Source organism: Salvelinus namaycush, chromosome 31, assembly GCF_016432855.1.
Source record: "Salvelinus namaycush isolate Seneca chromosome 31, SaNama_1.0, whole genome shotgun sequence".
Lineage (NCBI taxonomy): Eukaryota > Metazoa > Chordata > Actinopteri > Salmoniformes > Salmonidae > Salvelinus > Salvelinus namaycush.
In genome coordinates this window covers 21,270,728-21,285,365 of record NC_052337.1, presented here as the reverse complement: position 1 = coordinate 21,285,365, position 14,638 = coordinate 21,270,728, and the positions used below count along the sequence as shown (strand labels likewise).

General features: G+C 45.0%; 1 protein-coding gene across 1 annotated transcript in view; it reads left to right on the top strand.

The window, feature by feature from the left end:
- Positions 1-14,261, top strand: part of LOC120025507 (NMDA receptor synaptonuclear signaling and neuronal migration factor-like) — a 46,663-nt gene extending 32,402 nt beyond the window's left edge. Inside the window, exons 7-15 of the mRNA XM_038970075.1 lie at positions 313-402; positions 3,148-3,275; positions 4,487-4,570; positions 4,705-4,738; positions 5,840-5,910; positions 6,185-6,264; positions 6,509-6,611; positions 11,071-11,146; positions 14,164-14,261. Of these exons, the coding sequence (XP_038826003.1) occupies positions 313-402; positions 3,148-3,275; positions 4,487-4,570; positions 4,705-4,738; positions 5,840-5,910; positions 6,185-6,264; positions 6,509-6,611; positions 11,071-11,146; positions 14,164-14,261 (764 nt within the window). The remainder of the gene's footprint in view (positions 1-312; positions 403-3,147; positions 3,276-4,486; positions 4,571-4,704; positions 4,739-5,839; positions 5,911-6,184; positions 6,265-6,508; positions 6,612-11,070; positions 11,147-14,163) is intronic.
- The last annotated feature ends 377 nt before the right edge of the window (positions 14,262-14,638 follow it).

Sequence of the window (14,638 nt, the reverse complement as noted above, 5' to 3'; positions counted from 1 at the left end):
GTTCAGGGTGTATGTGTTCAGGGTGTATGTGTTCAGGGTGTGTGTGTTCAGGGTGTGTGTGTTCAGGGTGTATGTGTTCAGGGTGTATGTGTTCAGGGTGTATGTGTTCAGGGTGTATGTGTTCAGGGTGTGTGTGTTCAGGGTGTGTCTGTTCAGGGTGTATGTGTTCAGGGTGTGTGTGTTCAGGGTGTATGTGTTCAGGGTGTGTGTGTTCAGGGTGTGTGTGTTCAGGGTGTGTGTTTTCAGGGTGTGTGTGTTCATGGTGTGTGTATGGTGCGTGGGTGTGTGACTCTCTCTCCCCACCTTCACTAGCATTTGCCGAGCGTAGAGCGAAGAGTTTCAACCGCTCCTGGAGTGACCCCACCCCTGTCAAGAATGACTCTTCACATGACCCCAGAGACAGTGAGTCAATACAGTCACACACATTAATAGACACACTCACTAAGACACACACAAACAGGCACAAACATTACTATACATTCCAGCCATTCAGGGGATGCAAACTAGTCACCTTTCGGCAAAATTCGCCGTTTTGAATCCAAAATAGGTGACTTATGTCATTCGTGTAGATCTGATGAGAAGGTTTTGAAAAGTCTTTCTCACTTTTTCAATACAGTGGATAAAAGGGGTATTCCAGGTGTACACTCTGCCTGAAAGAGATCAATTATGTCTACAAAGGGTATAATGCTCTGCTGGCACATTGTAGAACAGATGTCCACAGGCAGAAAGTGTACAATGTAATAATGTGCAGTGTAACCCAAATATATTGTTTTTGTTGTGTTGAACTTGACAGTAATAGATATGTGAGGGTGATTGTCATTATTTTTACTCATTGAATGTTATTTTTGTACACATGTAGCCTTGTGCACTTGATCGATGTCTACTATAGTGGCCACTATAATAGAGCAAAAATAGAATGCCTGTTTGTTTCATTCTATTTCTACTTAAAGATGTTTTTCCCCCCAAGTGCAATATTTATATTTGTGTGTTCACAAGCTTTCTTTTATAAAGGCTGTCATGGTAACAAGCGTTCTATTATAAAGGCTGTCATGGTAACAAGCGTTCTATTATAAAGGCTGTCATGGTAACAAGCGTTCTATTATAAAGGCTGTCATGGTAACAGAAGTTCTATTATAAAGGCTGTCATGGTAACAAGCGTTCTATTATAAAGGCTGTCATGGTAACAAGCGTTCTATTATAAAGGCTGTCATGGTAACAAGCATTCTATTATAAAGTCTGTCATGGTAACAAGCGTTCTATTATAATGGCTGTCATGGTAACAAGCGTTCTATTATAAAGGCGGTCATGGTAACAAGCGTTCTATTATAAAGGCTGTCATGGTAACAAGCGTTCTTTTATAAAGGCTGTCATGGTGATAAAATAATTTATAAGGTTACAGATAATGATTAAATAATTCTACCCGGAAACATAACCATTAGGGAGTATAGGTTATGGAGCATATATAAGGAATAATAAAAAATATCAAAAATAAGTCCAACTAGGTTGGACTGGGGAAGAGAGGAATGTATGTGTGTGCCTAAAGAAAACACAGAGGACAATTAAACTGTGTTTGAACCAACCCGGCTAGAACTCTGAGAAATTGTGATAGGACAGGGAGTACCCCTCCAGGTTTCCCTAATCTGGGGGAATGGAACTCTCAGCTGGGTAGTGATAAACTGTGGTGAGAACTCTGGAGAAGAAGATAGCTCTCCTAATGTTTGTGTGCATGTGTGTGCGTAAGTGAGAAGAATGGTATAAAAGGAATGTCTTTGTATATGAACTGCAGAGCTCTCGTGAATAAACATTGATTTGACTGTTGTGAGCTGGGAATTCTGTCTGTTTCATTTAAACCAGAACTTTACAAACTCTGGTTTGCAGACCGATTAGAATAATTGAAATGTATGAACATTGATAATAAAATTCCATATCACATGGTAACAAGCGTTCTATTATAAATGCTGTCATGGCTAACTGCAATATTAGTGGGGGGTTTTCTCAAGATTTGAGTGTAGTAAAGTCTAGTCAACAATTAACATTGGATTGCTTTCTTTACATTTTTTTGCTTTGAGTTAGGTTCACATGAACCACTTTTTATTTTACACACAGAGACTGATCATGTAGATCATATTCTTTGTTGTTTAATTAGTTAAAACCTGCATTTCCTCCTAGCAGGGATTTATTGCATTTTTCAGTGCAACAAAAAAAAAAGTGTCACCTTTTTGGACCCTCAGCAGTTTGCATCCCTGGCCATTACAATGAGCCCTTCCTCCTTTAGCTCCTCCCAGCAGACTCCACTGATACACACACACACACACACACACACTCACATACAGACAAACACACTTATACACTCACACACTAATCGGCTGTCCCTGCTGTTGACTCTGACCCTGTCTGTCTGTCTCCTTCTGACCGTGGGTCTGTCTCCAAATTTGTGATGCTCTCTCTCTTTCTCTGTGAGTATTTGTCTCAAATGGTGTGGGAGTGTGTCAAGCGCCGGTCTGGGAGTGTGTGTGTATACACACTGTATGTTTATATGTCTGCATGTCTTTTTCTCTGTAGTCTCTTGAATGTTTTTCAATGTTTGTGTGTTTGTTTCTGTTTTTCCATCTACTTTGTGCCTCTGCGTCTCTCACGGTCTGATGATAGAGGTTACTGTTTATGACACTGAAATGGCACCAGGTATATTTGTGTCTTGAAACGTTCTTCTTCTCTGACAGCCCAGTGTGTTTTTTTCCTAATGATTGGCACAAGCTGATGATCTACCCTGTCACCTTTCCCATTCTCTTTCTTACCTCTGCTTTCCTCTTTGACTAGACTATTTTCCTTTCTTTTTTTCTTCATTTTCTTCCAACTATTCTTCTGGATGGTTGTTATCCTCTGTCACTTCACCTCTGTCTTTCTTTGTCCCTCACTGTCACTTTCTACTACCACCTTTCTCACTCCCTGCCACTCTCTCTCCCTCCATCTGCCTTTCTCGTTCTTTCTCTATTATTCCATTGCTTGCTTTCTCTCTGTCCATCTCTTCCCCTCCTCTCCCTCCCCCCTCTCTTACGCCATGTCTCCCGTCTTCTCATCCAATCTTTCTCCCGTCTCCTCCCCAGCTCTCTCTCTAACGGTGTGCCTGCTCTCTTTGTTGGGGGATAGGTGGGGACCTGCCAGCCTCGTGTGGGACTCTGGATGAGGGGGAGCGCGAGGACCTAGACTGGGAGGAAGAGAGGGAGATGGAGAGACTGGCCTGTGAGGGAGATGACTTCATCCCACCCAAAATTATGGTGAGGGACTAGGGTTGAACAATTCTTCTAACTTTCTCAAAGTTCCCAGGTTTACCCAATGAGGACTGGCTGCATGTGAGCATGTTTACTGTGTTGGAATGTCACGGCAGTCGTGATTCTTTAAGATATGAATGAAAATAGGAGATTGACAAGAAGCTAACAGCCTACAGGAGAGGCAGCAGAATCTGGAGGATGCTCATCTTCTGTCAGGTGATACAGGGAGAAAGTTGAGAGAGAAAGAAAGGGGAAGAGAGAGAGATGACAATGATTATGAAAGAACAAAAGAAAATGTGTTTTATGCTGAATTCTGTAATTCCCAGTGGAAAGATTAGTGACATAACAACATATCATATCAATTAGTGACATAACTCTGGAGGTCGAGGAGATAATTGTGTTTTTCTCTCAATGGAATCCTGCCATGTTATGTGAGTGCCAAGTAGTACTCAAATGTACTCAAAAGACCTTATATAAATCAATGGGCTACTTTTTGATCCTTAACTGATTGAAATAAAATGGAATTTAATTCAAGTGGAATCCTGTTTGATACCAGTACATACGCTGAGTGTACAAAATATTGGGAACATCTGCTCTTTTCATGACATAGACTGACCAGGTGAATCAAGGTGAAATCTATGATCATTGATGTCACTTGTTAAATCCATTTCAATCAGTAGAGATGAAGTGGAGGAGACAGGTTCAAGGAGTTTTAGGCCTTGAGACAATTGAGACATGGATTGTGTATGTGTGGCATTCAGAGGGTGAATAGGCAAGACAACATATTTAAGTGCACACTGGTCTGAGTGTGTCAAGAACTGCAATGCTGCTGGGGTTTTCACGCTCAACAGTTTCCTGTGTGTATCAAGAATGGTCCACCCCCCAAAGGACATCCAGCCAACTTGACACAACTGTGGGAAGCATTGGAGGCAACATGGGCCAGCATCCCTGTGGAACGCTTTTGACACCTTGTAGAGTCCATGCCCTAATGAATTGAGGCTGTTCTGAGGGCAAAAAGGGGTGCAACTTAATATTAGGAAGGTGTTCCTAATGTTTTATACACTCAGTGTACAATGCATCTTGGCTACGCAGACAGACTAGTGTGAATAATGAATGTTCAGGTCCCTACAGGCACTGGTTGACAGACAGAACACAGCAGAGTGAATGGGACACTCCTTTCTCTTCGTCTCTCTTCTTTCTCCATCTCTCACTCTCAGCTGATCTCCTCCAAAGTCCCCAAGGCAGAGTACGTTCCCACCATCATCCGCAGGGATGACCCCTCAATCATCCCCATCCTCTATGTGAGTGGCTTTCTCTCGCACGCACACACCGTCACCCTGTTCTCTATGTGTCTGTATGCACAGGTGATAATACATCAGTTATCATGTATAATATTCAGTGAAGGATATTGACTTTATAATCTCTGTCTCTCCAGGACCATGAACATGCTACGTTTGATGATATCCTCGGTAGGTAAACTGCCCTTTATGTGACTTTGTCTGTTAGTTCTGTTAAAATCTTCATCCCAAATGGCAGTATATTCCCTATATAGCGCACTACTTTTGACCAGTCCTATAGGCCCTGATCAAAAGTAGCGCACTATTTAGTTTTTTTATTTAATTGAACCTTTATTTAACTTGGCAAGTCAGTTAAGAACATATTCTTATTTACAATGACGACCTACCCCGGCCAAAACCTAACCCAGGACGACGCTGGGCCAATTGTGCGCCGCCCTATGGGACTCCCAATCACGGCCGGTTGTGATTTAGCCTGGAATCGAACCAGGGTCTGTAGTGACGCCTCTAGCACTGAGATGCATTACCTTAGACCGTTGGGCCACTCAGGAGTAGTGTGCCATTTGGGACGCAGACATGTTTGTGGAGTGGGACATTATGCAGTGAGAATAATGCAGTGTTCCATATTGCTGTCTTTTAGTGTGGGGAAATCTATTTTTACTGTACTGCTTGTTGCTCTCATTCTAACCCCTCTCTTTTTCTTTCGCTTTCTCTCTCTCTAACCCCTCTCTTTTTCTCTCTCTTTCTCTCTCTCTAACCCCTTTCTCTCTCTTTCTCTCATTCTAACCCCTCTCTTTTTCTCTCTCTTTCTCTCTCTCAACCCCTCTCTCTCTCTTTCTCTCATTCTAACCCCTCTCTTTTTCTCTCTCTTTCTCTCTCTCTAACCCCTCTCTCTCTGTTTCTCTCTCTCTAACCCCTCTCTGTTTCTCTCTCTCTAACCCCTCTCTCTCTGTTTCTCTCTCTCTAACCCCTCTCTCTCTGTTTCTCTCTCTCTAACCCCTCTCTGTTTCTCTCTCTCTAACCCCTCTCTGTTTCTCTCTCTCTAACCCTCTCTCTGTTTCTCTCTCTCTAACCCCTCTCTCTCTGTTTCTCTCTCTCTCTAACCCCTCTCTCTCTGTTTCTCTCTCTCTGTTACTCTCTCTCTCTAACCCCTCTCTGTTTCTCTCTCTCTCTAACCCCTCTCTGTTTCTCTCTCTCTCTAACCCCTCTCTGTCTCTCTCTCTAACCCCTCTCTGTCTCTCTCTCTAACCCCTCTCTGTTTCTCTCTCTTCACAGAGGAGATTGACAAGAAGCTAACAGCCTACAGGAGAGGCAGCAGAATCTGGAGGATGCTCATCTTCTGTCAGGTGATACAGGGAGAAAGTTGAGAGAGAAAGGGGAAGAGAGAGAGATGACAATGATTATGAAAGAACAAAAGAAAATGTGTTTTATGCTGAATTCTGTAATTCCCAGTGGAAAGATAGATTACACCTCAATTAGTGATATAACTCTGGAGGTCGAGGAGATAATTGTGTTTTTCTCTCAATGGAATCCTGCTATGTTATGTGAGTAGTGGTGTAGTGGTGTTGGTTTTAATCTTGGCTGGGAACTTGAAAAGCTACATCTCTGTGAGCTTCTTAGGGAGGTCCAGGGCATCTGTACCTGTTGAAGAATAAAGTGGCCACATTCGCCAAGGTGGAGAAAGAGGAGGACATGAGTCAGTGAGTGTCATCAGTCTTACTCTTCATACAGCAGCCATACTTCTTATACCTGGCTGTGTCCCAAATGGCACACGGCACTACTTTTGACCAAAGCCTTATGGGCCCTATGGGCCCTGGCGAATAGTAGTGCACTGCATAGGGAATAGGGTACCATATGGGATGCAGACACAGTTCCTGTCTCTGTGTTAGTACTGTTCGAGTAGCAGGATTGTTGTAACTGAACCATGTTGTCCTCCTACAACAGGTTCTGGAGGAGGCTGAGTCGGTTTATGAGCAAAGTCAACCCTGAACCCAACCTCATCCACATTATGGGCTGCTACGTCCTGGGAAACCCCAATGGAGAGAAGGTACACTACATCTCTCACATGTTAAAACACACACATACCAGGTTACTTTAGAAAAATTGGTGTTGACTGATCAGATCAAATGATGACATAACGAGCATTGTGTTGAACGCTGTGCGATGTTTAACAGTGAGAATCGCAGAATGGTGAACTTACCAAATGACTAGAGTTGACTGTGTGATATTAGGTTGCTTCTTGTGTAAATATTTTCACTCTGGATTTTAATGACACACACACACATATACACACACGCCTTACTTTATGTGACTCAGTATGGTGCCTTGCTAATATAAGGAGAGAGTTGAGAATCGCTGTCTTTCTTTCTCTCCCTCCTCACTCTCTACTTCTCTCCCTCCTCTCTCAACTTCTCTCCTCTCTCCCTCCTCTCTCTCTACTTCTCTCCCTCCTCTCTCAACTTCTCTCCTCTCTCCCTCCTCTCTCTCTACTTCTCTCCCTCCTCTCTCAACTTCTCTCCTCTCTCCCTCCTCTCTCTCTACTTCTCTCCCTCCTCTCTCAACTTCAGCCCTCTCTCCCTCCTCTCTCTCTACTTCTCTCCCTCCTCTCTCAACTTCTCTCCTCTCTCCCTCCTCTCTCTCTACTTCTCTCCCTCCTCTCTCTCTACTTCTCTCCCTCCTCTTCTCTCTACTTCTCTCCCTCCTCTCTCTCTACTTCTCTCCCTCCTCTCTCTCTACTTCTCTCCCTCCTCTCTCTACTTCTCTCCCTCCTCTCTCTACTTCTCTCCCTCCTCTCTCTCTACTTATCTCCCTCCTCTCTCAACTTCTCTCCTCTCTCTACTTCTCTCCCTCCTCTCTCTCTACTTCTCTCTCTCTACTTCTCTCCTCTCTCTACTTCTCTCCCTCCTCTCTCTACTTCTCTCCCTCCTCTCTCTCTACTTCTCTCCCTCCTCTCTCTCTACTTATCTCCCTCCTCTCTCAACTTCTCTCCTCTCTCAACTTCTCTCCTCTCAACTTCTCTCCTCTCTCTACTTCTCTCCCTCCTCTCTCTACTTCTCTCCCTCCTTTCTCTCTACTTATCTCCCTCCTCTCTCTACTTATCTCCCTCCTCTCTCAACTTCTCTCCTCTCTACTTCTCTCCCTCCTCTCTCTCTACTTCTCTCCCTCATCTCTCTCTACTTCTCTCCCTCCTCTCTCTCTACTTCTCTCCCTCCTCTCTCTCTACTTCTCTCCCTCCTCTCTCTACTTCTCTCCCTCCTCTTCTCTCTACTTCTCTCCCTCCTCTCTCTACTTCTCTCCCTCTTCTCTCTCTACTTCTCTCCCTCTTCTCTCTCTACTTCTCTCCCTCCTCTCTCTCTACTTCTCTCTACTTCTCTCCCTCCTCTCTCTCTACTTCTCTCCCCCTTCTCTCTCTACTTCTCTCCCCCTTCTCTCTCTACTTCTCTCCCTACTCTCTCCCTCTTCTCTCTACTTCTCTCCTCTCTCTCTACTTCTCTCCCTCCTCTCTCTCTACTTCTCGCCCTCCTCTCTCTCTACTTCTCTCCCTCCTCTCTCTCTACTTATCTCCCTCATCTCTCTCTACTTATCTCCTCTCTCTCTACTTCTCTCTCTCTACTTCTCTCCTCTCTCTACTTCTCGCCCTCCTCTCTCTCTACTTCTCTCCCTCCTCTCTCTCTACTTCTCTCCTCTCTCTATGTCTCTCCCTCCTCTCTCTCTACTTCTCTCCTCTCTCTCTACTTCTCGCCCTCCTCTCTCTCTACTTCTCTCCTCTCTCTATGTCTCTCCCTCCTCTCTCTCTACTTCTCTCCTCTCTCTCTACTTCTCTCCCTCCTCTCTCTCTACTTCTCTCCCTCCTCTCTCTCCACTTCTCCTCTCTCTCTACTTCTCTCCCTCTTCTCTCTCTACTTCTCTCTTCTCTCTCTACTTCTCTCCCTCTTCTCTCTCTACTTCTCTCCCTCTTCTCTCTCTACTTCTCTCCCTCCTCTCTCTCTACTTCTATCCCTCCTCTCTCTCTACTTCTCTCCCTCCTCTCTCTCTCTACTTCTCTCCCTCTTAAGAGCCCATCCCTCCCATAAGAGCCCATTATCTCATCCTGAGTCATGTTTCTGGATTTAGCAGAGAGGCACAGGGACCAAGTGACTGTGACAGGGGAGAGGCTGCTACACCATTCTCCACTTAAAGCCACACACGCACGCACGCACGCACGCACGCACGCACGCACGCACGCATGCACACACACACACACACACACACATAAACAGAGTGTGTACACACACATTGACACACTCTCTGCTAAAGTGCTTGGCGTTGTTAGTTACATAATGTGAAGTGCTCTCTGGCATCTCTGTTGTGAAGCTGTTAAGGGGAGTATACAGTACAGTAAAATGCTGGGGCCAAGATAGCTGTCTGCTTAAGCACTATAAACAACCCTCTAGTCCCCAGGCTCTGCTCTGCCGTCCTTTCTGCTGTCTCCTCTCTCATTATTTGTCTGACTGTGGATCTAGAGACCACGGAAACAGACATGTGATGTCAAAGGTTATGAAAGTGATCGTGTACATCTTATCTATGATGGGGGTAAAGACCGTATGTATATATGTGACCTTGGTTTCTGCATCAGTGTCTGTCTGAAGGTTTGAGCATGAATATGTGTGCATAGGAGGTGTACGTAGCGTGAGTGAGTGAGTGAGTGAGTGAGTGAGTGAGTGAGTGAGTGAGTGAGTGAGTGAGTGAGTGAGTGAGTGAGTGAGTGAGTGAGTGAGTGAGTGAGTGAGTGAGTGAGTGAGTGTGTCTCTGCCTGGTTGCCTGCCTGCATAGATGAGCGTTTGCTTGTGCATGTGTGTGTGTGAGACAGATGCAGGGCAAATGTCCACTCCTCCTCTCCACTCCTCCTCTCCTCCTCTCCTCTCCTTCTCTCTACCTTTCAGAGTTATAGTCAGGTCATGGTTCCTGCTCCACTGAACACCCTCTAAAAGAATCTAAAAGCCTTCTCAGAATGCAGCTAACCAACCGTTTCCTGCTCAGCAGTAGACTTTTATCACATATTGACTGTGTGATATGTCATCATTTACAGTTCCAACAAGTACTCCTCCTATACTCAGAATTCTGGATCTGGGGATCTGACTCTTAGAATTCTCCTTCTTGACCTTGACTCAATACCCCCAGTGCATTATCATTCCATTTATATAGGCCTTGACTCAATACCACCAGCGCATTATCATTCTATTTGTATTGGCCTTGACTCAATACCCCAGCGCATTATCATTCTATTTGTATTGGCCTTGACTCAATACCCCAGCGCATTATCATTCTATTTGTATTGGCCTTGACTCAATACCCCAGCGCATTATCATTCTATTTGTATTGGCATTGACTCAATACCCCGGGTGCATTATCATTCTATTTGTATTGGCCTTGACTCAATACCCCAGCGCATTATCATTCTATTTGTATTGGCCTTGACTCAATACCCCAGCGCATTATCATTCTATTTGTATTGGCCTTGACTCAATACCCCAGCGCATTATCATTCTATTTGTATTGGCATTGACTCAATACCCCAGCGCATTATCATTCTATTTGTATTGGCCTTGACTCAATACCCCAGCGCATTATCATTCTATTTGTATTGGCCTTGACTCAATACCCCAGCGCATTATCATTCTATTTGTATTGGCCTTGACTCAATACCCCAGCGCATTATCATTCTATTTGTATTGGCATTGACTCAATACCACCAGCACATTATCATTCTATTTGTATTGGCCTTGACTCAATACCCCGGCGCATTATCATTCTATTTGTATTGGCCTTGACTCAATACCCCAGCGCATTATCATTCTATTTGTATTGGCCTTGACTCAATACCCCAGCGCATTATCATTCTATTTGTATTGGCGCGGTGTTTTGACTTGAGGACACAGGTTGGCAGATCAGAAGAACAGCTCGGATGGGCTTCCTGCTAAGTGAAGACAGTTGTGCTCCCTGAAGAGAAATCAAGCTTCAATAAAACACTAAAGCAAAGGCTCCTGGAATGAGAGTTGTCAGCCAGTATGTCTAGATCCATTAAATTACAGATGAGCTAATTATTTGATTCTCCTTGAGGGCAAGTCTCCAGAGGTGAGTATGGAGAGGTGTTCCTCAGAGCAGGCGGTGTCATCACAGAGTAGAGAAAAAGGAACACACATAGACTGGCAATCACTGAGTGCCTTTGAAACATTTCCTTCTACACGTGCGCTTTCTCTCTTTCTCTCTCTCTCTCTTTCTCTCTCTCTCTCTCTTTCTCTCTCTCTCTCTCTCTTTCTCTCTCTCTCTCTCTTTCGCCCTCCCTGTCACCCATCTTAGATGAATGCGCAGTTTTCCGCAGCCATAAAGCTTGGAGCTGGAGGCTCACTGTGGCGGGTGCTAGGTCCAGGCTGGAGGACCCCATCAGGACCTAGCAGGAGGAAGAGCCAGGCTCTAAGGCCAGGCTGGAGGATTAATTGGTGTCTGTTCTTATTGTTGGCCAACAGCTGTTCCAGAAGCTAAAGAACCTGATGAGGCCTTACTCCATCGAATTTGAGTCACCACTGGAGCTGTCCGCACAGGGTGAGGACTGTCAGCCACACACACACACACACACACACACACACACATACATACATACATACATACATACATACATACATACATACATACATACATACATACATACATACATGCATACATGCATACATGCATACATACATGCATGCATGTATATGTACTTCAAAGTAAGTATTTATTGATGGACTTGTTCCCTCAATTAAAAGTGTTATTATTTCTCCTTCTTACACTCTCTCTCTGTCCCTCACATTTTTCATTTATCCCTGTTGCCCATTCGTCCTGTTTCTGCTCTCTGTCTCTGCAACTGTTTTTTTATATTTTTATAATTAAAACAATATATATATATTTTTTTTGTATTTTACCCCCTTTTTTCCCCAATTTCATGGTATCCAATTGTTTTAGTAGTTACTATCTTGTCTCATCGCTGCAACTCCTGTACGGACTCGGGAGAGACGAAGGTTGAGAGCCATGCGTCCTCCGAAACACAACCCAACCAAGCCGCACTGCTTCTTAACACAGCGCGCATCCAACCCGGAAGCCAGCCGCACCAATGTGTAGGCGGAAACACCGTACACCTAGTGACCTGGTCAGCGTGCACTGCGCCCGGCCTGCCACAGGAGTCGCTAGTGCGCGATGAGACAAGGATATCCCTACCGGCCAAACCCTCCCTAACCCGGACGACGCTAGGCCAATTGTGCGTCGCCCCACGGACCTCTCGGGCGCGGCCGGCTGTGACAGAGCCTGGGCGCGAACCCAGAGTCTCTGGTGGCACAGCTAGCACTGCGATGCAGTGCCCTAGACCAGGAAGGCCCGGAAGGAGTCTCTGCTACTGTCATCTCTCTCTCTCTCTGCTACTGCTCTCTCTCTCTCTCTCTGCTACTGCTCTCTCTCTCTCTCTGCTCCTGCTCTCTCTCTCTGCTACTGCTCTCTCTCTCTCTGCTACTGCTCTCTCTCTCTGCTACTGCTCTCTCTCTCTGCTATTGCTCTCTCTCTCTGCTACTGCTCTCTCGCTCTGCTACTGCTCTCTCGCTCTGCTACTGCTCTCTCGCTCTGCTACTGCTCTCTCGCTCTGCTACTGCTCTCTCTCTGCTACTGCTCTCTGTCTCTGCTCCTGCTCCTGCTCTCTCTCTCTGCTCCTGCTCTCTGTCTCTGCTCCTGCTCTCTGTCTCTGCTCCTGCTCTCTCTCTCTGCTACTGCTCTCTGTCTATGCTCCTGCTCTCTCTCTCTCTGCTACTGCTCTCTCTCTCTGCTCCTGCTCTCTGTCTCTGCTACTGCTCTCTCTCTCTACTACTGCTCTCTCTCTCTGCTACTGCTCTCTGTCTCTGCTATTGCTCTCTGTCTCTGCTATTGCTCTCTGTCTCTGCTACTGCTCTCTCTGCTACTGCTCTCTGTCTCTGCTCCTCCTCTCTCTCTGCTCCTGCTCTCTCTCTCTGCTACTGCTCTCTGTCTCTGCTACTGCTCTCTGTCTCTGCTATTGCTCTCTCTCTCTCTCTCTGCTCCTGCTCTCTCTCTTTGCTACTGCTCTCTCTCTTTGCTACTGCTCTCTGTCTCTGCTACTGCTCTCTCTCTGCTCCTGCTCTCTGTCTCTGCTACTGCTCTCTGTCTCTGCTATTGCTCTCTGTCTCTGCTATTGCTCTCTGTCTCTGCTATTGCTCTCTGTCTCTGCTACTGCTCTCACTCTGCTACTGCTCTCTGTCTCTGCTACTGCTCTCTGTCTCTGCTATTGCTCTCTGTCTCTGCTACTGCTCTCTCTCTCTCTCTCTGCTACTGCTCTCTGTCTCTGCTACTGCTCTCTGTCTCTGCTACTGCTCTCTCTCTCTGCTCCTGCTCTCTGTCTCTGCTACTGCTCTCTCTCTCTCTGCTACTGCTCTCTGTCTCTGCTACTGCTCTCTCTCTCTGCTCCTGCTCTCTGTCTCTGCTACTGCTCTCTCTCTCTCTCTCTGCTACCTCTCTTTCTCAATTTGCTCTCATTTTGATTTCTTCCTCTGTCACTCCTATGGGTCCATTCACTGTAACTGGAACATCTTGTCTCCCTCCCTCCCACCCTCCCTCTTTTACACACGCTGGATGATTATGTGATATTTTGTTGTGAGTTAGATAAGGTTAGGAAGGTTAATGGCAGACAGTGACTCACTGTGAGAGAGGGTCAAACCAGCCTGCTCCCTGAATAGTGAATGACGTCTCCCATAGCGGCAACACACAATGATAGAAAGTTGAACCATCCATTGTAAATGATATTGTTCTTGGGAATAACCAGTCAAATGTTAAAGAGATTATTATCATATTCAATATCTGTGTGTAACACACACAGTATAATAAGGGTGGGTTGCACCAACATGGTAAAATTCATCTTAGGTTAGACCTAATCTAGACTTTATAAATCTAGGATTATATTTGATCAGAGATGTGTTGCACCACTTAGATGAATTAATCTGGTTTAATAAAGGTTAGATCTTTAAACTATGATTAGTGACATGTCATAATGGATTCACCAAAACAATGATGTTCTAATTCCATTTCTATGGAAACAGACCATCACTGGTCATCGCTAGCAAGCAAAGGGAGTTTTCACTTCAGACTAAATTATTGAATTAATTGTGCTTTTTGTCAAATTAGTTAGCTGGCTAGTTTACTTTTACAAACATGATAAACCAAAGTCACATAACTGTTAATCGCACCAAAAATACAGCAGATACACTGGCTTGTTAAACCTCCTCCAGTGGTAGTTATAGAATGAACACCTGGTCAATGGAGCGACAGGATTCAATTTGATCTGGGTTTAAAGAATAATTACATTTAACTAGGATACATTTTAAACTAAGCTTTGTGCAACATGATTAACAGATAAACCTGGATTTCAACCAGTTTAAGAGTTAATCCATGTTGGTGCAACACAACCTAGTATATTAAGGTGGACTCGCTTGAGGGGAACATCTAAACTAGCTCAGTCCTTGTATTTGTAACTAGATACGGTGCCCTGTAGGGGAACATATCATTGAATGTTTACTTCTTTTATCTAGGAAAAGAGATTATTGAGATGTACTTTGACTTCCGTCTCTTCCGTCTGTGGAAAACCCGCCAGCACTCCAAACTCCTGGACTACGAAGATCTTTTGTGACGGGGCTCCAAGTGAAGTCCACCCTGTAGCATACATACAGTCTATACTGGGGCAGGAGGACCCACTGAACACCACTGCTCAACTCAACCCTACTGCTCAACACAACTGTAACACCCATCATACCTGCTTTCATCCAGGAGAGGACTGGGAGAGGTGGAAGAGGAGAAGAGGGAGAGGAGGAGGATGAAGGGTGACATAGCAGCTTAGCAGTGTGCCTAACCCATTATTTATTTCAACCCTCCTCTTCACCTCCTACACAACCACAAAGGTCAGGGGTTAAAAAGAGAGAAACCAAGCCAAATGAATGTTAGAAGGACAAGGAGACCTGAAGATTGGAGAGAAGGAGTGATGGAGCATAAACGGAGAGACAGAGGGAT